Source organism: Salmo salar, chromosome ssa02 (assembly GCF_905237065.1).
Source record: "Salmo salar chromosome ssa02, Ssal_v3.1, whole genome shotgun sequence".
NCBI classification, from domain to species: domain Eukaryota; kingdom Metazoa; phylum Chordata; class Actinopteri; order Salmoniformes; family Salmonidae; genus Salmo; species Salmo salar.
Genome location: NC_059443.1, coordinates 74,175,996 through 74,198,347, shown reverse-complemented (window position 1 = coordinate 74,198,347; position 22,352 = coordinate 74,175,996). Strand labels below are relative to the sequence as shown.

At 46.9% G+C, this 22,352-nt stretch overlaps 1 protein-coding gene across 1 annotated transcript; it reads right to left on the bottom strand.

Moving 5' to 3' along the window:
* Nucleotides 1-1,325: 1,325 nt before the first annotated feature.
* On the bottom strand, nt 1,326-21,334 carry epn3b (epsin 3b). The gene is made up of 12 exons (XM_045713283.1): nt 20,570-21,334; nt 9,532-9,744; nt 8,168-8,326; nt 7,206-7,289; nt 6,130-6,454; nt 5,291-5,409; nt 4,672-4,752; nt 3,725-3,853; nt 3,184-3,295; nt 2,831-3,088; nt 2,503-2,736; nt 1,326-1,603 (listed from the first exon to the last, which is right to left on the bottom strand). The coding sequence occupies exons 2-12, from the start codon at nt 9,598-9,600 to the stop codon at nt 1,326-1,328; spliced, it is 1,848 nt and encodes a 615-aa protein (XP_045569239.1). The 5' UTR covers nt 9,601-9,744; nt 20,570-21,334.
* Nucleotides 21,335-22,352: the final 1,018 nt, after the last annotated feature.

Sequence of the window (22,352 nt, the reverse complement as noted above, 5' to 3'; positions counted from 1 at the left end):
GGGGAGAGAGTTAGACAGATGGGTAAGGGGTACGGGGGGAGAGAGTTAGACAGATGGGTAAGGGGTACGGGGGAGAGAGTTAGACAGATGGGTAAGGGGTACGGGGGAGAGAGTTAGACAGATGGGTAAGGGGTACGGGGGAGAGAGTTAGACAGATGGGTAAGGGTGCGGGGGGAGAGAGTTAGACAGATGGGTAAGGGGTACGGGGGGAGAGAGTTAGACAGATGGGTAAGGGGTGCGGGGGAGAGAGTTAGACAGATGGGTAAGGGGTACGGGGGGAGAGAGTTAGACAGATGGGTAAGGGGCACGGGGGAGAGAGTTAGACAGATGGGTAAGGGGTACGGGGGAGAGAGTTAGACAGATGGGTAAGGGGTACGGGGGGAGAGAGTTAGACAGATGGGTAAGGGGTACGGGGGGAGAGAGTTAGACAGATGGGTAAGGGGTACGGGGGGAGAGAGTTAGACAGATGGGTAAGGGGTACGGGGGAGAGAGTTAGACAGATGGGTAAGGGGTACGGGGGAGAGAGTTAGACAGATGGGTAAGGGGTACGGGGGAGAGAGTTAGACAGATGGGTAAGGGGTACGGGGGAGAGAGTTAGACAGATGGGTAAGGGGCACGGGGGAGAGAGTTAGACAGATGGGTAAGGGGTACGGGGGAGAGAGTTAGACAGATGGGTAAGGGGTACGGGGGGAGAGAGTTAGACAGATGGGTAAGGGGGTACGGGGGAGAGAGTTAGACAGATGGGTAAGGGGTACGGGGGAGAGAGTTAGACAGATGGGTAAGGGGTACGGGGGGAGAGAGTTAGACAGATGGGTAAGGGGTACGGGGGGAGAGAGTTAGACAGATGGGTAAGGGGTACGGGGGGAGAGAGTTAGACAGATGGGTAAGGGGTACGGGGGGAGAGAGTTAGACAGATGGGTAAGGGTGCGCGGGGGGAGAGAGTTAGACAGATGGGTAAGGGGTACGGGGGGAGAGAGTTAGACAGATGGGTAAGGGGTACGGGGGGAGAGAGTTAGACAGATGGGTAAGGGTGCGGGGGGAGAGAGTTAGACAGATGGGTAAGGTGCACGGGGGGAGAGAGTTAGACAGATGGGTAAGGGGTACGGGGGGAGAGAGTTAGACAGATGGGTAAGGGGCACGGGGGGAGAGAGTTAGACAGATGGGTAAGGGGTACGGGGTGCATTCATGCTCTCGTTGAAGCGCTAATGGGTCCTATTCCTCTCTCTCTCTCTCTCTCTCTGAGGGGTTTCACCTGAACCTCCAGGAGGATAAAAACAGCTTGATCCAGTTGAAGAGCCAGCTGCCTCTCCATCTCCCAGCAGGCCTCAGAGGAAGGGGTTGTGGCTGTGTGTGTGAGACTGGGGTGGGACGCGGTGGGCCGGGGCGGGGGAGAGGGGGAGGAGGGGATGGGGCAGGTTAGAGGGGAGGTCCAGGAGGCCGGGGGAGGGCTGGGTGTGGTGTGGGAGAGGGAGGGGGAGAGAGGGGCTGTAGGGGAGGGTGTGAGGGGGGAGTGGGGAGGTGGAACAGGGACGAAGCATCTGGTTGAGTGTGAGACGGGGCTGGTCACAGTGGAATGGGTTGGTGGGAGAGGGAACACTCAGACCTGGAGAGAGAGACAGATCTATAACACCATTGTAAATACAACCCAAATTTATGTCTATTTATTTTCCCTTTTGTACTTTAACCATTTGTACATCGTTACAACACTGTATATAGACATAATATGACATTTGAAATGCCTTTATTCTTTTGGAACTTTTGTGAGTGTAATGTTTACTGTTAATTTTTATTGTTTATTTCACTTTTGTTTATTATCTATTTCACTTGCTTTGGCAATGTCATCATATGTTTCCCATGCCAATAAAACCCTTACATTGAAATTGAGAGAAGGAGAGGGTAGGAGGGAGGGAGGGAGAGTGGAGCAGGGGGAGAGAGAACAGGGGGAGGAAGAAAGAGAGAAGGGGAGAAAGAGGAGGGAGGGATGGGGAGAGAGAGGAGGAAGGAGGGGGAGAGAGTGAGAGGGAGGGATGGGGAGAGAAGGAGGGAGGGATGGGGAGAGAGTGAGAGGGAGGGATGGGGAGAGAGAGGAGGAAGGAGGGGAGAGAGTGAGAGGGAGGGATGGGGAGAGAGAGGAGGAAGGAGGGAGAGAGAGTGAGAGGGAGGGATGGGGAGAGAGTGAGAGGGAGGGATGGGGAGAGAAGGAGGGAGGGATGGGGAGAGAGTGAGAGGGAGGGATGGGGAGAGGAGGAGGAGAGAAGGAGGGAGGGATGGGGAGAGAGTGAGAGGGAGGGATGGGGAGAGGAGGATGGGGAGAGAAGGAGGGAGGGATGGGGAGAGAGTGAGAGGGAGGGATGGGGAGAGGAGGAGGAGAGAAGGAGGGAGGGATGGGGAGAGAGTGAGAGGGAGGGATGGGGAGAGAGTGAGAGGGAGGGAGAAAGTTCTAGTATTTAGACATTGGCAGTGTGAGTTTATTTTTGACAGTAGGTGTGTGTTTCTTCTCACCTAAGAGGAAGGGGTTGTTGTGGGTCCTGCTAGGAGGATTAGGGGGGATGAGTGTGTCCAGGTTGACGAGCGACGCCCCCGTAGGTCCCAGGAAGGCTTCTGGGGTGCGACACATCCGGGGGGCCGCGGAGCCCTGGGGGGGGGCGAGACGGGACAGGTCAAACATCTCCGGACTGCCCCCCCCTCGCCCGTTCACCTCGGGGGACAGAACACGCTCCCCAAACACGTCTGGGCCTGTGGAGGGGGAGGTAATGACATCAGCAGGTATAAACACAACATATACAGAAGGGAAAACAAACGTGTGTGTGTGTGTGTGTGTGTGTGTTACCAGTTGGACTGCCAGGTTGAGGTGGTCCCTCCTCTCCTTTACACTCCTCCTCCTCCCTGACAGAGAAGGGATCCGTCCTATCAGTACCGTCCCCTGTAAGAGGGGGCGGGCTCTCCCAGCCTTGAATGACAGGGCTGGATGATGTGGGCGGAGCTTCCCAGGTGGGAGAGCGTGACGGAGCCCAGGGATTGGTTGGGCTGCTGGAGGAGGGGCGGGTCGCCCAGGGACTACCAATCACAGGAGTGTTGGAGTGGACTGCTGTTGAGAGAGAGGGTGCGCACGTTTTGCAATGCAGAGTTTGCATGGCAGAGCGCGTGTGGTTGTGTGTGTGTGTGGGCGCGTGTACCACTCACCCACAGAGTCCCAAGGGTCAGAGGTCACAGCAGGCTGGGCGTTCCAGAGGTCGTCAGCTGGGGGCGGAGCCTCAGAGGGGCCAAATATATCCACCAGATCCAACATGGCGGACTGGAGAGAAACAGAATCACAAACATCTGGTTGTCAAGGAGACGCTGCTTTCAGAGTCATAGGCTGATTGTTCAGCTATGGGACAAAACAGTTGGCTTAGATCGTTGACAACATGTAAACTAGATTTTAGTCTCCAAATGTTTATTGAAACCATAAATACATTTGTATGATGAGCACTTGTTGTCTCTCAAATACATCGTTACAGCGGTTGGTTAGCTAACTAGCGGATTTATTTGCCATATTAGCATAGACGAGTCAAAACACCTCAAAACAAGACATGGCATCAAAAACAAGACAAAACAAGCTGAAACGATCCCCCACAAGGCAGCTTGTCATGGCTGCTATCTGACCTTCAGAATCATAACAAAGCATATTAACCCCTCTCTCTCTCTCTCTTGTTCTCTCTCTCTCTCTCACCCACCCCCTCACCTCCCCTGTGTGACTGGCCCTCCTGCTCTCATCCAGGACTCTCTGCAGAAACGACTCATCTCCTTGGAGACAACGCTGGTCCTGCAGAGGCGGCATGGTGACATCATCTACACAGTTACCATGGAGACACTGTGGACACGTGTACACACGCACACACGACGCAGACACGACACACACAAGACACACACAGACACACACATTAGTTCATTTCACTATATTTTAGGAAAACAACTGAACTGTTAGAAAGAAAAAAAAGGGATTGATATTACAGCCCTGTAACGGAGAGGAGGGAGGGATGAAGTGGAGGAGAGGAGAGAGGGAGGGAGAGGAGAGGGGAACGGGAGGGAGGGAGGGAGGGAGAGGGTAGAGAGAGGGAGGGAAAGGAAGAGAGGGGAGAGGGAGGGATGAGGAGGAGAGGAGAGGAGGAGAGGGGAGAGGGAGGGATGAGGAGAGAGGGAGAGGGAGGGATGAGGAGGAGAGGAGAGAGAGAGGAGGAGAGGGGAGAGGGAGGGATGAGGAGAGAGGGAGGGGAGAGGGAGGAGAGGAGAGAGGGAGGGATGAGGAGGAGGAGAGGGAGGGATGAGGAGGAGGAGAGGGAGGGATGAGGAGAGGGGAGAGGGAGGGATGAGGTGGAGAGGAGCGAGAGAGGGAGGGAGAGGAGAGGAGAGGGAGGGATGAGGAGGAGGAGAGGGGAGAGGGTAGAGGGAGGGATGAGGGGAGAGGGAGGAGAGGGTAGGGAGAGGGAGGAGAGGGTAGAGGGAGGGATGAAGGGATGAAGGGGAAATGGTAGATTAAACTAGGAGATGGAGCCGGCAGAGGTAAGGATGGAATCTGGAGGGGGACAGAATAGTTAGTTAGAGGACAGGATTCACATGGCACTGCAGGGGGTTACCATACACACACTGGTGAAGCAGGCAGAGGAGGGACAATCTGCAATGTGTGTGTACCTGCTCCTCTTTGCTAAGGCTCAGCGCTATCTGTAGCTGTGTGTCATCTGTCTCCATAGCAATGGGAGGAGGCGGGGCCAGCTGAAGAGGGGTTGTGTCAGTGATTAGCATCTGACTAACCAATGAGCATTCAGTATCAATCAGCATCAATCAGAGAGAGAGAGAGAGAGAGAGAGAGAGAGAAGAGAGAGAGAGAGAGAGAGAGAGAGAGAGGAGAGAGAAGAGAGAAGAGAGAGAGAGACCAGCTGCAGGATGAACCTAGGGAGTAAGAAGGTAACCACAGCAACACACTTTCCCACGTCCCTGCTAAGGAAAGGACACAGCAGGGTTGTATTCATTAGTGCACACGGTAGCTAAATGTTTTGCAACGGAAAACGAAAACAAGCTTTTCCTATTGGACAAGTTCATGTAGCCCCCCCCCAACGTTTGCTTCCCTTCGGCCCTAGTTCATACACCCCAGCAGCTGTGTGTAATAGTTTGTCCCACCACACAGTGGTGCTGTTGAGCTCATTGAGCTGGTGTTGGTGACATCACTGATATGACAGATGCACTCTGAGAGGCAGTGTAGGAGTCCAGCCCACCTCACTGACTCCCACTTCAGAATGTGTGTGTGTTTCACCTTCTCGCTCTCCTCTCTGCTCATGGCCAGGGCCAGCTGTAACTGTAGCTCCTCCTCTCCGCTGGTCTGGGGGCGGGCTTGTTCTAGATAAGACGCTTCACGAGGAGAGGATGAAGAGGCTGGGGGAGAGAGAGAGAGATGGGGGGAGAGAGAGATGGGGGAGAGAGTTGGGGGAGGAAGAGAGAGAGACAGAGAGAGAGACAGAGAGACAGAGGGGGCAGAGGAGGGTGAGAGAGGGGGGACAGAAACAGATATGGAGAGAGGATAAATATTTGCCAGTTGTCTTGTGTTATTCATAGCTTTAATCTATTTCATTGATTGTCCAGACTCAATTTGTGCTGTGTGTGTGTGTGTGTGTATATGAAGTTGTGTGGTCGTGCTTGAAAATGAGCACACACAGGTGAAGTAAAAGTCTATAAAGTATCATTCTGAATTTGGTACTACATTACAGGGAAGGTATTAAAGTCTACACTCACAGTTAAAGGGGAAGTGTTAAAGTCTACACTCACAATTAAAGGGGAAGTGTTAAAGTCTACCCTCACAGTTAAAGGGGAAGTGTTAAAGTCTACCCTCACAGTTAAAGGGGAAGTATTAAAGTCTACACTCACAGTTAAAGGGGAAGTATTAAAGTCTACACTCACAGTTAAAGGGGAAGTGTTAAAGTCTACACTCACAGTTAAAGGGGAAGTGTTAAAGTCTACACTCACAGTTAAAGGGGAAGTGTTAAAGTCTACCCTCACAGTTAAAGGGAAATTTTTTAAGTCTACACTCACAGTTAAAGGGGAAGTGTTAAAGTCTACACTCACAGTTAAAGGGGAAGTGTTAAAGTCTACACTCACAGTTAAAGGAGGAGGGTGAGCCCCGGGAGCGGATAAACTCTTCCCCATAGAGAGCTGCCATATTTGGCTGGCTGGTCCTTCGCCCTGGTTGGTACGCTGGAGGTACCACTCCATGTCCCATCCCTCCTCCTCCCCCCGGCCCTCCTCCTCCTCCCCCCGTCCCCGTTCCAGCCGTCATGCGTTCTTTAGTCGTCAATGCCTGGCTCCTCTCCTGTCTGAGCCGTTCCTCGTCCCTGAGAAGAGACACCAGCTGGCGGGCCTTCTCCCTCACGTTGCCCCCCTGGTCACGGCCATCACGGTCCATGTACTGGAAGTCACGCAGCGTCTACATGGAGACATGATGATGAGGATTTAATATCAAATTGATTCCTTAGCATTATATTATATACAAATAATGATTGACATATTTTCATTAAAAACTTTAAATATATTCATACTATTTCATCCTTCCACAAGATAATAGTCCCGACACAAATCTAAGCTGTTTTCTAGTGACAATTATTTGGATACATCCATAACAATGAGCTAATGAAGGGTTATTCGACTGTCCCCATAGGAGAACCCTTTTTAGTTCCAGGTAGAACCCTTTTTGTCTCCAGGTAGAACCCTTTTTGGTTCCATGTAGAACCCTCTGTGGAAAGGGTTTTGCATGGAACACAAAAGGGTTCTACCTGAAACTAAAAAAGGTTCTTCAAAGGGTTCTCCTCAGGGGACAGCCGAATAACCCTTTAAGGTTCTCGATAGCACCTTTATTTCTAAGAGAGGAGAGCAGGAGTCCACTGCAGCATTTATATCATTTTGTGCCAGAACACCCTCCCCACCGTACTCCAGTTTCCCCCACCCACCTGTATGGTGAATGAGTTCTCACTGCCATTTTGTGCCAGAACACCCTCCCCACCGTACTCCAGTTTCCCCCACCCACCTGTATGGTGAATGAGTTCTCACTGCCATTTTGTGCCAGAACACCCTCCCCACCGTACTCCAGTTTCCCCCACGCACCTGTATGGTGAATGAGTTCTCACTGCCATTTTGTGCCAGAACACCCTCCCCACCGTACTCCAGTTTCCCCCACCCACCTGTATGGTGAATGCGTTCTCGCGGCACTGCTGAGCCACTCTCTCTGAGCCGGTCTTGATCAAGTAGTCGAGCAGCGTCAGGGCCTTGTCATATAATAGAACTTTATTTCTACTGCACATTTCATACAGACACCACAACTCAAGATGCTGTACATACTAAACAAACACTTAAATACATCACTTAAATATATATCTAGATAAAAGACAATAAAAGCTGCATAGAAGGATAAAAATGAGTACAAACCCACAGGAATAGGATAATAAAACAAGACCAAAATAGACTGATTTAAAGCTGGAAAATGTAACTATTCCAAATTCACATTTTCATTGAAAGCAAGTCTAGGAAGCGGTAGATCTGTTCTATGTGCACTATTTCTACGCCTCCCTTCTTAAGTTAATTTTTTTGCATCTTTTACTTTCCGTTTTGTACACCAGCTTCAAACAGTTGAAAGTACAATATTTTTGGTTATGGAAAATATAATTCACAGCAGTTTAGATGGTACAGTGATTCTCTATACACTGGCTGCTTGTTTAGCCACATAAACTATTAGAATTTTAGCAACCAGGAAATGGTAGATGTAATGGTGTGTCTTTAAAGGTGTTTACCTTGTGGACGTAATGGTGTGTCTTTAAAGGTGTTTACCTTGTGGACGTAATGGTGTGTCTTTAAAGGTGTTTACCTTGTAGACGTAATGGTGTGTCTTTAAAGGTGTTTACCTTGTGGACGTAATGGTGTGTCTTTAAAGGTGTTTACCTTGTGGACGTAATGGTGTGTCTTTAAAGGTGTTTACCTTGTGGACGTAATGGTGTGTCTTTAAAGGTGTTTACCTTGTGGACGTAATGGTGTGTCTTTAAAGGTGTTTACCTTGTAGACGTAATGGTGTCCCTTTAAAGGTGTTTACCTTGTAGACGTAATGGTGTCTCCCTTGTAGACGTAATGGTGTCTCTTTAAAGGTGTTTACCTTGTAGACGTGTCTCCAGTTCTTCCCGTGGTCGTTGAGGCGTTTCCAGACCATGCCCATGACCTCAGCAAACGCCACCACGTTAAAGGTGAGGTCAGCGATCTCTGACATCAGCGAGGAGGAGGGGCCCCACGGGTCGTTGGACGTCGCCTCGCGCACCTGGTTGAGGAGGGAGGTTTATTGGAATGAGAGAAAGTAGTATCACACATCAGGTTTAGAAGAGGGGTGGGGGGGGGCACATTTCTGGTAACATTTTACCTATAATGATGGGCTGCCTTCTCAACGACCCAGTGTAGCAGGTGTGAAAGGTAGGGGCTACCAATAGTGTAGAAAGGCTTTGTAAGTAGTCAATAAATCATTAATGAACATGTATCAATTCATAGCCGAGTATGGAACTATCAAACTGAATAGCAAGCTACCTGACATTACACCACATTGTTGCCTGGCGTTACGCCACAGTGTTGCCTGGCGTTACGCCACAGTGTTGCCTGGCGTTACGCCACAGTGTTGCCTGGCGTTACGCCACAGTGTTGCCTGGCGTTACGGCACAGTGTTGCCTGGCGTTACGCCACAGTGTTGCCTGGCGTTACGCCACAGTGTTGCCTGGCGTTACGCCAGTGTTGCCCGGCGTTACGCCACAGTGTTGCCCGGCGTTACGCCACAGTGTTGCCCGGCGTTACGCCACAGTGTTGCCCGGCGTTACGCCACAGTGTTGCCCGGCGTTACGCCACAGTGTTGCCCGGCGTTACGCCACAGTGTTGCCCGGCGTTACGCCACAGTGTTGCCCGGCGTTACGCCACAGTGTTGCCCGGCATTACGCCACAGTGTTGCCCGGCGTTACGCCACAGTGTTGCCCGGCGTTACGCCACAGTGTTGCCCTACATTACGCCACAGTGTTACCCGGCATTACGCCACAGTGTTACCCTACATTACGCCACAGTGTTACCCTACATTACACCACAGTGTTACCCTACATTACGCCACAGTGTTACCCTACATTACGCCACAGTGTTACCCTACATTACGCCACAGTGTTACCCTACATTACGCCACAGTGTTACCCTACATTATGCCACAGTGTTACCCTACATTACGCCACAGTGTTACCCTACATTACGCCACAGTGTTACCCTACATTACGCCACAGTGTTACCCTACATTACACCACAGTGTTACCCTACATTACGCCACAGTGTTACCCTACATTACGCCACAGTGTTACCCTACATTACACCACAGTATACCCAATGGTTAAATAATCCAGCCGGGACCACAGGTGGGAACACACCAGGCAAACAACTTTCTACAACACACAGAAGGAAAGTCTAAAATATAGTAGAGTTAGTATAGTTAGTTACAGTCACCTTGATCTCTGCCTCAGAGTAGTTGTGAACGATGTTCTTCACCTGGCGACGCAACGCTGAGGTCGTCATGGTGACTCGTGTTGGGGGGGGCGTTAGGGGTGTAAGGTAAATGTTAGAGGGGGTGAGGTAAGGGGTTTGGGATAAGAGGGAGGAGGAGGGAGGTAGTTGAGGCGGTAGAGTCTCCGCTCTTTGGAGAGGGGGTCAGAGGCACCACTGTAGGAGAGAAAGAGAGAGAGAGGGAGAGAGAGGGAGGGAGAGAAGGAGAAAGGAAAGAAAGACAAAAGAAACAGGGTGATAGACAGACAATTAAACTCTAAAATAACAATTAAAATGTGTTAATACAAGTCAATATCATCAACTCAACTGCTCCTTAGTTAATTAGCTAATTATCCAGTAATATGACTACTAAATACTTCAACTGTTAAATTGCTAGTTACCATATTCCCCATATAGTGAACTACACAGCTCAAAAAAATAAAGGGAACACTAAAACAACACATCCTAGATCTGAATGAAAGAAATAATCTTATTAAATACTTTTTTCTTTACATAGTTGAATGTGCTGACAACAAAATCACACAAAAATAATCAATGGAAATCCAATTTATCAACCCATGGAGGTCTGGATTTGGAGTCACACTCAAAATTAAAGTGGAAAACCACACTACAGGCTCATCCAACTTTGATGTAATGTCCTTAAAACAAGTCAAAATGAGGCTCAGTAGTGTGTGTGGCCTCCACGTGCCTGTATGACCTCCCTACAATGCCTGGGCATGCTCCTGATGAGGTGGCGGATGGTCTCCGGAGGGATCTCCTCCCAGACCTGGACTATAGCATCCGCCAACTCCTGGACAGTCTGTGGTGCAACGTGGCGTTGGTGGATGGAGCGAGACATGATGTCCCAGATGTGCTCAATTGGATTCAGGTCTGGGGAACGGGCGGGCCAGTCCATAGCATCAATGCCTTCCTCTTGCAGGAACTGCTGACACACTCCAGCCACATGATGTCTAGCATTGTCTTGCATTAGGAGGAACCCAGGTCCAACCGCACCAGCATATGGTCTCACAAGGGGTCTGAGGATCTCATCTCGGTACCTAATGGCAGTCAGGCTACCTCTGGCGAGCACATGGAGGGCTGTGCGGCCCCCCAAAGAAATGCCACCCCACACCATGACTGACCCATGGCCAAACCGGTCATGCTGGAGGCTGTTGCAGGCAGCAGAATGTTCTCCACGGCGTCTCCAGACTCTGTCACATCTGTCACGTGCTCAGTGTGAACCTGCTTTCATCTGTGAAGAGCACAGGGCGCCAGTGGCGAATTTGTCAATCTTGGTGTTCTCTGGCAAATGCCAAACGTCCTGCATGGTGTTGGGCTGTAAGCACAACCCCCACCTGTGGACGGCGGGCCCTCATACCACCCTCATGGAGTCTGTTTCTGACCGTTTGAGCAGACACATGCACATTTGTGGCCTGCTGGAGGTCATTTTGCAGGGCTCTGGCAGTGCTCCTCCTTGCACAAAGGCAGAGGTAGCGGTCCTGCTGCTGGGTTGTTGCCCTCCTACAGCCTCCTCCACGTCTCCTGATGTACTGGCCTGTCTCCTGGTAGCGCCTCCATGCTCTGGACAGACACAGCAAACCTTCTTGCCACAGCTCGCATTGATGTGCCATCCTGGATGAGCTGCACTACCTGAGCCACTTGTGTGGGTTGTAGACTCCGTCTCATGCTACCACTAGAGTGAAAGAACCGCCAGCATTCAAAAGTGACCAAAACATCAGCCAGGAAGCATAGGAACTGAGAAGTGGTCTGTGGTCTCCACCTGCAGAACCACTCCTTTATTGGGGGTGTCTTGCTTATTGCCTATAATTTCCACCTGTTGTCTATTCCATTTGCACAACAGCATGTGAAATTTATTGTCAATCAGTGTTGCTTCCTAAGTGGACAGTTTGATTTCACAGAAGTGTGATTGACTTGGAGTTACATTGTGTTGTTTAAGTGTTCCCTTTATTTTTTTGAGCAGTATATATATTCCATATATAGTGAACCATATTCCCCATATAGTGAACCATATTCCTCATATAGTGAACCATATTCCATATATAGTGAACCATATTCCCCATATAGTGAACCATATTCCCTATATGCTCTTCAACCAATCGCTGCCCACACCCGCCCGCCTGTCTAGCATCAATACTCTGGATGCTTCTGACTTAGAATATGTGGACAACTACAAATATCTAGGTGTCTGGTTAGACTTTAAACTCTCCTTCCAGACTCATATTAAACATCTCCAATCCAAAATTAAATCTAGAATCGGCTTCCTATTTCGCAGCAAAGCCTCCTTCACTTATGCTGCTAAACATACCCTCGTAAAACTGACTATCCTACCGATCCTCGACTTCGGCGATGTCATTTACAAAATAGCCTCCAACACTCTACTCAGCTAATTTGATGTAGTCTATCACAGTGCCATCCGTTTTGTCACCAAAGCCCCATATACTACCCACCACTGCGACCTGTATGCTCTCGTTGGCTGGCCCTCGCTTCATATTCGTCGCCAAACCCACTGGCTCCAGGTCATCTATAAGGCTTTGCTAGGTAATGCCCCCGCCTTATTCTCAGCTCACTGGTCACCATAGCAACACCCACCCGTAGCACACGCTCCAGCAGGTATATTGCACTGGTCACCCCCAAAGCCAACACTTCCTTTGGCCACCTTGCCTTCCAGTTCTCTGCTGCCAATGACTGGAACGAATTGCAAATATCACTGAAGCTGGAGACTTATATCTCCCTCACTAACTTTAAGCATCAGCTTTCAAAGCAGCTTACTGTACACAGCCCATCTGGTAATAGCCCACCCAACTACCTCATCCCCATATTGATATTTATCTTCTTGCTCTTTTGCACCCCAGTATCTCTACCTGCACATTCATCTGCTGCACATCTATCACTCCAGTGTTAATACTAAATTGTAATTATTTCGCCACTATGGCCTATTTACTGCCATACCTCCCTAATCTTACTACATTTGCACACACTGTATATATTTTTTCTATTGTGTTATTGAGTGTATGTTTGTTTATCCCATGTGTAACTCTGTGTTGTTTGTGTCGCACTGCTTTGCTTTATCTTGGCCAGGTCGCAGTTGTAAATGAGAACTTGTTTTCAACTCGTCTACCTGGTTAAATAAAGGTGAAATAAATAAATATAGTGAACCCTATTCCATATATAGTGAACCCTATTCCTCATATAGTGAACCCTATTCCTAATATAGTGAACCCTATTCCTCATATATTGAACCCTATTCCTCATACAGTGAACCATATTCCTCATACGGTGAACCATATTCCTCATACAGTGAACCATATTCCTCATACTGTGAACCATATTCCTCATACTGTGAACCATATTCCTCATACAGTGAACCTTATTCCTCATACAGTGAACCATATTCCTCATACAGTAAACCATATGCCTCATACAGTGAACCATATTCCTCATTTAGTGAATAATTTTCCATATATAGTGAACCATATTCCACATATAGTGAATCCTGTTCCTCATATAGTGAACCATATTCCCTATATAGTGAACCATATTCCTCATATAGTGAACCATATTCCTTATATAGTGAACCATATTCCTCATATTGTCACGGTCGTCGTAGTGAATGGACCAAGGCGCAGCGGGTCGAGTGCTCATCTTAACTTTATTTGTGAACACTTAATAAACAAAACAAGAAACGAACGAACTAACAGTCTTGCAGGCTAAATACAGCAGTGCAAAGAACAACCTCCCACCATACCCATAACAAACATACTCCTAAATATAGGACCTTCAATCAGAGGCAACGATAACCAGCTGCCTCCAATTGAAGGCCCCAATCCCAATTACCTAAACATAGATCTAAATACCCTAGAACAGACATAGAACTGAAAAAATTCTGGCTCCCAGGTGTCTTTTATACAGGTAACGAGCAGAGATTAGGAACACTCTTAAAGGGAGTGCTCCTAATCTCAGTTTGTTACCTGTATAAAAGACACCTGTCCACAGAAGCAATCAATCAATCAGATTCCAAACTCTCCACCATGGCCAAGACCAAAGAGCTCTCCAAGGATGTCAGGGACAAGATTGTAGACCTACACAATGCTGGAATGGACTACAAGACCATCGCCAAGCAGCTTGATGAGAAGGTGACAACAGTTGGTGCATTATTTGCAAATGGAAGAAACACAAAAGAACTGTCTCGGCCTGGGCCTCCATGCAAGATCTCACCTCGTGGAGTTGCAATGATCATGAGAACGGTGAGGAATCAGCCCAGAACTACACGAGAGGATCTTGTCAATGATCTCAAGGCAGCTGGGACCATAGTCACCAAGAAAACAATTGGTAACACACTACGCCGTGAAGGACTGAAATCCTGCAGAGCCCGCAAGGTCCCCCTACTCAAGAAAGCACATATACATGCCCGTCTGAAGTTTGCCAAAGAACATCTGAATGATTCAGAGGACAACTGGTGAAAGTGTTGTGGTCAGATGAGACCAAAATGGAGCTCTTTGGCATCAACTCAACTCGCCATGTTTGGAGGAGGAGGAATGCTGCCTATGACCCCAAGAACACCATCTCCACCGTCAAACATGGAGGTGGAAACATTATGCTTTTGGGGTGTTTTTCTGCTAAGGGGACAGGACAACTTCACCGCATCAAAGGGACGATGGACGGGGCCATGTACCGTCAAATCTTGGGTGAGAACCTCCTTCCCTCAGCCAGGGCATTGAAAATGGGTCGTGGATGGGTATTCCAGCATGACAATGACCCAAAACACACGGCCAAGGCAACAAAGGAGTGGCTCAAGAAGAAGCACATTAAGGTCCTGGAGTGGCCTAGCCAGTCACCAGACCTTAATCCCATAGAAAATCTGTGGAGGGAGCTGAAGGTTTGAGATGCCAAACGTCTGCCTCGAAACCTTAATGACTTGGAGAAGATCTGCAAAGAGGAGTGGGACCAGTCCCCTCCTGAGATGTGTGCAAACCTGGTGGCCAACTACAAGAAACGTCTGACCTCTGTGATTGCCAACAAGGGTTTTGCCACCAAGTACTAAGTCATGTTTTGCAGAGGGGTCAAATACTGATTTCCCTCATTAAAATGCAAATCATTTTATAACATTTTTGACGTGGGTTTTTCTGGATTTTTTTGTTGTTATTCTGTCTCTCACTGTTCAAATAAACCTACCATTAAAATTATAGACTGATCATTTCTTTGTCAGTGGGCAAACGTGCAAAATCAGCAGGGGATCAAATACTTTTTTCCCTCACTGTAGTGAACCATATTCCATATATAGTGAACCATATTCCTCATATAGTGAACCATATTCCATTTAGTGCACTACTCTTAACAAGAGCTCTACAGGCCCTGGTCTAATGTAGTGTCCTTTAATGTGAATAGGGTGCCATTTGGGAAGAACTCTGAAGAGACTCGATTGATTTATTGTCCTGTGGCCAATGCTGAATTTGTTGCCTTGCAGCCTGCAGACCTAGTCAGTCAGTCCCCTGCAACAAATTCAGACTGAACCATTAGATAGTAACCTAGTCACTGATCTAGGACCAGATTACACTCCCATAATCATAACGTTAACCATTAAATACTAACCTAACCACAGATCTAGGATCAGATTACACTTCCCTAATATCAACCTGAACCATTAGATACTAACCTAAACACAGATCTAGGACCAGATTACACGTCCCAAATACTATCCTGAACCATTAGAGGGAAAACACATAACTGACCTTAGATCAGGGTGTAGGAGGAACCGTATTCTACTTGTTAACAGGAAGTAGGTCATAAAAAGTGGTACTATTGATGTGTCTGGCAGAGCTTGGTCTTATCCAGGCCAAAACACACGCACACACACACACCCTCTCACGCACAGGACACACACACACTGTAACCCACTTTCACTTCTAAACTCATATATTACCAGAGACATTAGGGACTTCATCTCTTAAGAGCTGTGACTGTATTTCTCTCGCCTGTATCTGGCTCCTGTGTACTTCAGACTGTGTTCACATCACAATTAACCCATTTAAACCAATGTTTCTTCATCCTGGTTCTGGGGACCCAAACGGGGTGCATTTTTATTTTTGCCATAGCACGACACACTTGATCCCACTAATCACAGGTTTGATCATGAGTTGATGAGTGGAATCAGGTGTGTTAGTGCTAGGGGCAAAAACTCAAATGTGTAGCCCTTTGGCTGCATTTACACAAGTAGACCAGTTAGGATATTTTACCCAATTATTGTCTCAGTTTGCAAACAGGGTCTTTAGTTGGTTCTCTATTTCAAATGTCCTCCTATAGGACGGCATGTTCTACAGCCGTCCTCCAATAGGATGTTAGGATGAACAGAACAGTCACAGAATGCTTTGTCCCGCAGTAGTGCTGACTTCAGCAATATCACTGAAGAACTGCAATACACACTGAGAGAAAGAAAGAGAGAGAAGAGAGAGGGAGAGGGAGGGAGAGGAGAGAGCAGGAAAGAGGAGAGAAAGGAGAGGAGAGAGAGGAGAGAGCAGGAAAGAGGAGCGAAAGGAGAGGAGAGAGAGAAGAGAGAGAGAGAAGGAGAGAGCAGGAAAGAGGAGAGAAAGAGGAGAGGAGAGAGAGAAGAGAGAGAGAGAAGGAGAGAGCAGGAAAGAGGAGAGAAAGAGGAGAGGAGAGAGAGAAGAGAGAGAGAAGGAGAGAGCAGGAAAGAGGAGAGAAAGAGGAGAGGAGAGAGAGAAGAGAGAGAGAGAAGGAGAGAGCAGGAAAGAGGAGAGAAAGAGGAGAGGAGAGAGAGAAGAGAGAGAGAAGGAGAGAGCAGGAAAGAGGAGAGAAAGAGGAGAGGAGAGAGAGAGAAGGAGAGAGCAGGAAAGAGGAGAGAAAGAGGAGAGGAGAGAGAAGAGAGAGAGAGAAGGAGAGAGAGGAGAGAGACTTGAGGACACAGAGAAAATAAAGAATGGAGACATCAGCAGTTCAATCAGTATCACCTTTCTGACAAATCACACACACACACACACACACACACACACACACACGTCAATTTGGGTATGCTGACACAAACATGACCTCCTTGCCAGTTCTCAATGAAGAGAGTGAGAGACGGGGGAGAGAGAGGGGAGAGAGAGAAGAGAGAGAGAGGAGAGAGAGAGGGGAGAGAGAGGGGAGAGAGAGAGAGAGAGAGAGGAGAGAGAGAGAAGAGAGAAGAGAGAGAAGAGAGAAGAGAGAGAGGAGAGAGAGACTTGAGGAGAAAATAAAGAATGGAGATATCAGCAGTTCAGAGATTTCAGTGAAGGGATGTAAAAGCACTGTTCTTGTTCTACCCTTGAATTCCTCTTTTCCCCCCCAGTAACATCAGTCCAATCAACATGGGCTATCCCCTGTAAGGGTCCTTGTAGCAGACGAGTGACTGAGGATAGAGCCCTCATTGGGCCGTTGAACGTGGAGGAGAACTAGCTGTCGTGGAAATTCAATACGGAGAGATATTTCTTCAAACAATCATCTTTATTTAATATTGATTAATTATTGCTAAAATGAGCCTGGTCGATCCCCCACCCTTGAGTGTTGGACCGAGTAACCTAAGCTTTACACAAATGCAGAGTACTATATATAGCTGACACTAACAATGCTCAGTCATGGTTGGTTCAGCCCCCCTCATGTAGACCAAGGAGCATCATAAGCCACTCTGGGTTCATCCTGTCGTTATCTGCACGTGGGTGTTGTCTTAACCCCTCCCTGGCTTAGTTTCCCAGATGCAAGGAAGATTTAGAGACAATGAGGAATTGTTCTAAACTCCTCCTGGCTATCTCTATCTCGGTTAGACCCACCACATCTTGTCTATGTAATGCAATCTTTAACTCATTTGTCAGCTCAAGCCATCTCTAGTGACCATACGCCCAGATTAGCTGCAGGGAACTAGAGTGGAGACCATAAAAACACAGCATTAGCAGGACAGAAATATCTTACTGTTTGTTCAGTAAATAATTGTTTACTATTAATATCAAACAAATCAGGTAAGTATGTCATTTTTTTATCACACGTCACCCTGTTTATGGTCAGCTGTGCATGGGAAGTAGAGGAGCAGGTGCATTTGACAGGTGGCGTGTCTATTCCCAGCAGTGTCACACACACCTCCTATCCATGCAGCAGCAGCTATAGGCAGCTATCAATCCATGCAGCAGCTATAGGTTACTAGGCCCCCCCCCCCGACTATTAAATAAAATATACAGTACATGTCAAGAGTTTGGACACACGTACTCGTTCAAGGGTTTTTCTTTATTTTTACTATTTTCTACATTGTAGAATAATAGTGAAGACATCAAAACTATGAAATAACACAAATGGAATCATGTAGTAACCAAAAACATTTTAAACAAATCAAAATATATTTTTGATTCTTCAAAGTAGCCACCCTTTGCCTTGATGACAGATTTGCACACTCTTGGCATTCTCTCAACCAGCTTCATGAGGTAGTCACCTGGAATGCATTTCAATTAACAGGTGTGCCTTGTTAAAAGTAAATTTGTGGAATTTCTTTCCTTCTTAATGCGTTTGATGCCAATTGTGTTGTGACAAGGTAGGGGTGGTATACAGAAGATAGTCTTTTACCAAATAGGGCTAAGTCCATATTATGGCAAGAACATCTCAAATAAGCAAAAATAAATGACAGTCCATCATTACTTTAAGACATGAAAGTCAGTCAATCCGCTAAATTTCAGGGAAAGTTTCTTCAAGTGCAAGTCGCAAAAACCATCAAGCGCTATGATGAAACTGGCTCTCATGAGGACCACCACAGGAACGGAAGACCCAGAATTACCTCTGCTGCAGAGGATAAGTTCATTAGAATTACCAGCCTCAGAAATTGCAGCCCAAATAAATGCTTCACAAACTTTAAGTAACAGACACATCTCAACATCAACTGTTCTGAGGAGAAAGCGTAAATCAGGCCTTCATGGTTGAATTGCTGCAAAAAAATTAGAGGCACACTAAACCATCATGGCTACCAAAGCATTCTGCAGCGATACACCATCCAAGTTTTTATTTATTTAACCATTATTTAACTAGGCAAGTCAGTTAAGAACAAATTCTTATTTATAATGACGGCCTACCCCGGCCAAACCCTAACCCAGACTATGCTGGGCCAATTGTGCGCCACCCTATGGGACTCCCAATCACGGCAAGGTAGTGATACAGCCTGGAATCAAACCAGGGTCTGTAGTGACGCCTCTAGCACTGAGATGCAGTGCCTTAGACCGATGCGCCACTCAAGAGCCCTATCTGGGTTGCGCTTAGTGGGACTATCATTTGTTTTTAAACTGGACAATGACCCAACAGTGCTCAGAAATATGTGGGAACCCCTTCAAGACTGTTGGAAAAGCATTCCAGGTGAATCTGGTTGAGAGAATGCCAAGAGTGTGAAAGCTGTCATCAAGGCAAAGGGTGGCTACTTTAAAAAAATCTAAAATATATTTTGATTTGTTTAACACTTTTTTGCTTACTACATGATTCCATATGTGTTATTTCATAGTTTTGATGTCTTCACTATTATTCTACAAAGTAGAAAATAGTAAAAAATAATGAAAAACCCAATAATGAGTAGTTGTGTCCATAATGTTTAACTGGTACTGTATATAAACTGAGTCAGGGTCTCAACTTACTCTTGAGAATTAGAAAAGTACAATTTCTAGATGTGTTTTTTGTTCATCAGCAGTTTTTCTCTTGTTGTCAGCAGTGGTGGAAAAAGTACCCAGTTGTCATACTCGAGTAAAAGTATAGATACCTTAATAGAAAGTTACTCAAGTAAAAGTGAAAGTCAGCCAGTAAAATACTACTTCAGTAAAAGTCTAAAAGTATTTGGTTTTAAATATACTTAAATGTAAATGTAATTGCTCAATTATAGTTAAATATCAAAAGTAAAAAATTACTTAAAATTCATTTGATTAAGCAAAGCAGACGACACCATTTTCTTGTTTTTAAAATGTACAGATAGCCAGGGGCACACTCCAACACTCAGAGATTATTTACAAAAGATGCATTTGTGTTTAGTGAATCCGCCAAGCCAGAGGCAGTAGGGATGACTACATGTTCTCTTGATAAGTGCGTGAATTTAACTAGTTTCCTGTCCTGCTATTTTTTCATTTCATTTTAGTCATTTAGCAGACGCTCTTATCCAGAGCGACTTACAGTAGTGAATGCATACATTTCATACATTTTTTTTCTGTGCTATGCAATCCAAATGTAATGACTACTTTTTGGTGTCAGGGAAAATGCATGGAATAAAAAGTACAATATTTTCTTTAGGAATGTAGTGAAGTAAAAGTTGTCAAAAATATAAATAATACCCCCCTTTACTTTGACTAAAGTACTTTACACCACTGGTTGTCAATCCCTGTCCGTCACTCAATTAGCCAATGTCAGCTAACATTGTTTTGATTGCTAGGTAAGGTAGTCTACCCAGCTATCTAACCCTTGTAATAGGCCTAATCATTACCAAATTACCGACCGGGACACAGGGCATGTGCTCAGGGGCCCTGACCTGGGGGCCCCCATTGATTTTATTAGTCACTCCCACACATATCACTAAAACGTTCTGCCTGCGAGGAGGGGAGGTGCCCCCTGACAAAATCTATCGTAGGGCCCCCAAAAGGCTAGAGGAAGCATTGACAAATAAACTACCAAAGCACTCATGCAAATATTCTTATGCAACGCGATGTGCTCATCGTCCAATCTGAGCTGTCAAGAAAACATGGCTACACTAACTAACCACAACATACACCCTCAAATTGCCTACACTACCTATACAACACACCGCTTATGTTGCAAAAATAAACTGCCGACTAATGTCAAACGAACTAATAGCCTATCGAAATCATCCAAGTTTCAGTTATAAAAAACTTTGGCTATGTTTAAAAATCGCAGTATTTTGTTTTCTTTTTTATGTCGCGGTAGCCTAAAAACCCAGGTGTCCTATGTGTTTAGTTTACCGCATTCTGTCCGTTCCGCTTACCTCTGCCATGATCACCTCCCTCCTCCTACACCAGGCACCATCCTCCTCTCCGCTCCTTCCCTCTCTCTGCAGTGTCGGTATTCCCCCAGCAGTACTAAACCACCGGTATCAGCAGCACTGAACCGTAGCACAGAGGCAGCGAGTAAGGGAGCTATCGGTAGGCTATTCCCGAATGAGGACAGACAAGCAGAATGCCATGCTTCAGCCCCGTGCGTGGAACGGCAGTGGAATTCCGAAGGGACTCGTAGTCTGTTCCTTTTCGGGTGAAGTTGCGAGACACGAGGCGGGCAGCAACTGTGAAATCCGCATTGGACAACCAACGGCATGGCACACTCACGCGCCCACTCACACACGCACGCATGGCAGGTACTCGTACACACAGCTGAGAGAGGGAGAGCGAGGGGGCGGGATGAGGGTGGATACTGGGTAGTGGGTAGCATGCAGTCAGCGTTTAACCCATGCTCCTCCGATGCAGAATCAGCGTGTGAGTGAAGTAGCTATGTATGACAACCACATCTCACAGTCATAGGAAGTAAACAAAGATAGTAAGTTCACAAAGCAAGTTTATTGACGTCATAGTGAGGAAATAAACCTCTGCACCTGTGATGGATTCTCTGTACAAATGTGTGTGTTAGGGAAGAGTGGAATTTATTATAGTGTGATCAGAGAGCGTGTGTGTGTGTGTGTGTCAGCTCAGGCCTTTCCCTCTGCAGACTCATCCAACAGCACACACAGAGAGTCCACTAAGCCTTCCATTAGAATATACACCTGGAAGAGAAAGACAGACAGAGAAAGAGAGACACAGAAAGAGAGAGAGAGAGAGGGGAGAGAGAGAGCGACAGAGAGAGAGATAAAGGAAGAGAGAGAAGGGGGAGAGAGAGCGACAGAGAGAGAGAGAGAGAGAGAGAAAGGAAGAGAGAGAGAGAGCGACAGAGAGAGAGAGAGGAAGGAAGAGAGGGAGAAAGGGAGAGAGCGACAGAGAGAGAGAGGGGGGGAGATAACAGCAGTGTTAGTAAGCGATTTCGGATAAAGGATTATGGTTATTACAAAAGTACTAATATTACACTAGTAGTGTCTATAGTATAGCATGATGTACAGTAGAGACCGTTTAGTGGTCCTGTTAGTATAGTATAGTATAGTATAGTATAGTATAGTATAGTATAGTATAGTGTACTAGCCTGTTGGTGCAGCTGTCTCCTGTATTTGTCCTGTAGTTCAGGCTCTACAGTAGAGTCAGTGTGGTGGTCCTGGTAGTCACTCTCAGGGCTGGTTGTGGTGGAGGAGGGCTCTCTGCCTGGTTCTTTACCAGGTTTACCTCCAGGACGCTTGCCCCCTACCACGACCTCCTCACGACCCTTCTTCTTACTGCCCGGACGCTCCTGGAAGAGAGCACAGGAGGCTGCTGAGGGGAGGACGGCTCTTAATAATGGCCGTAACGGAGCAAATGGAATGTCATCAAACACCAGGAAACCATGTGTTTGATCTATTTGATACCATTCCACTTACTGTGCATTCGGAAAGTATTCAGACACCTTGACCTTTTCCACATTTTGTTACGTTACAGCCTTATTCTAAAATTGATTGAATATTTTTTCCCCTAGTCAATCTACACACAATACCCCATAATGACACATTTTTGCAAATGTATTACAAATAAAACACTGAAATATCACATTTGAATAAGTATTCAGACCCTTTAAAATCAGTATTTTGTTTAAGCACCTTTGGCAGCGATTACAGCCTTGAGTCTTCTTGGGTATGACGCTACAAACTTGGCACACCT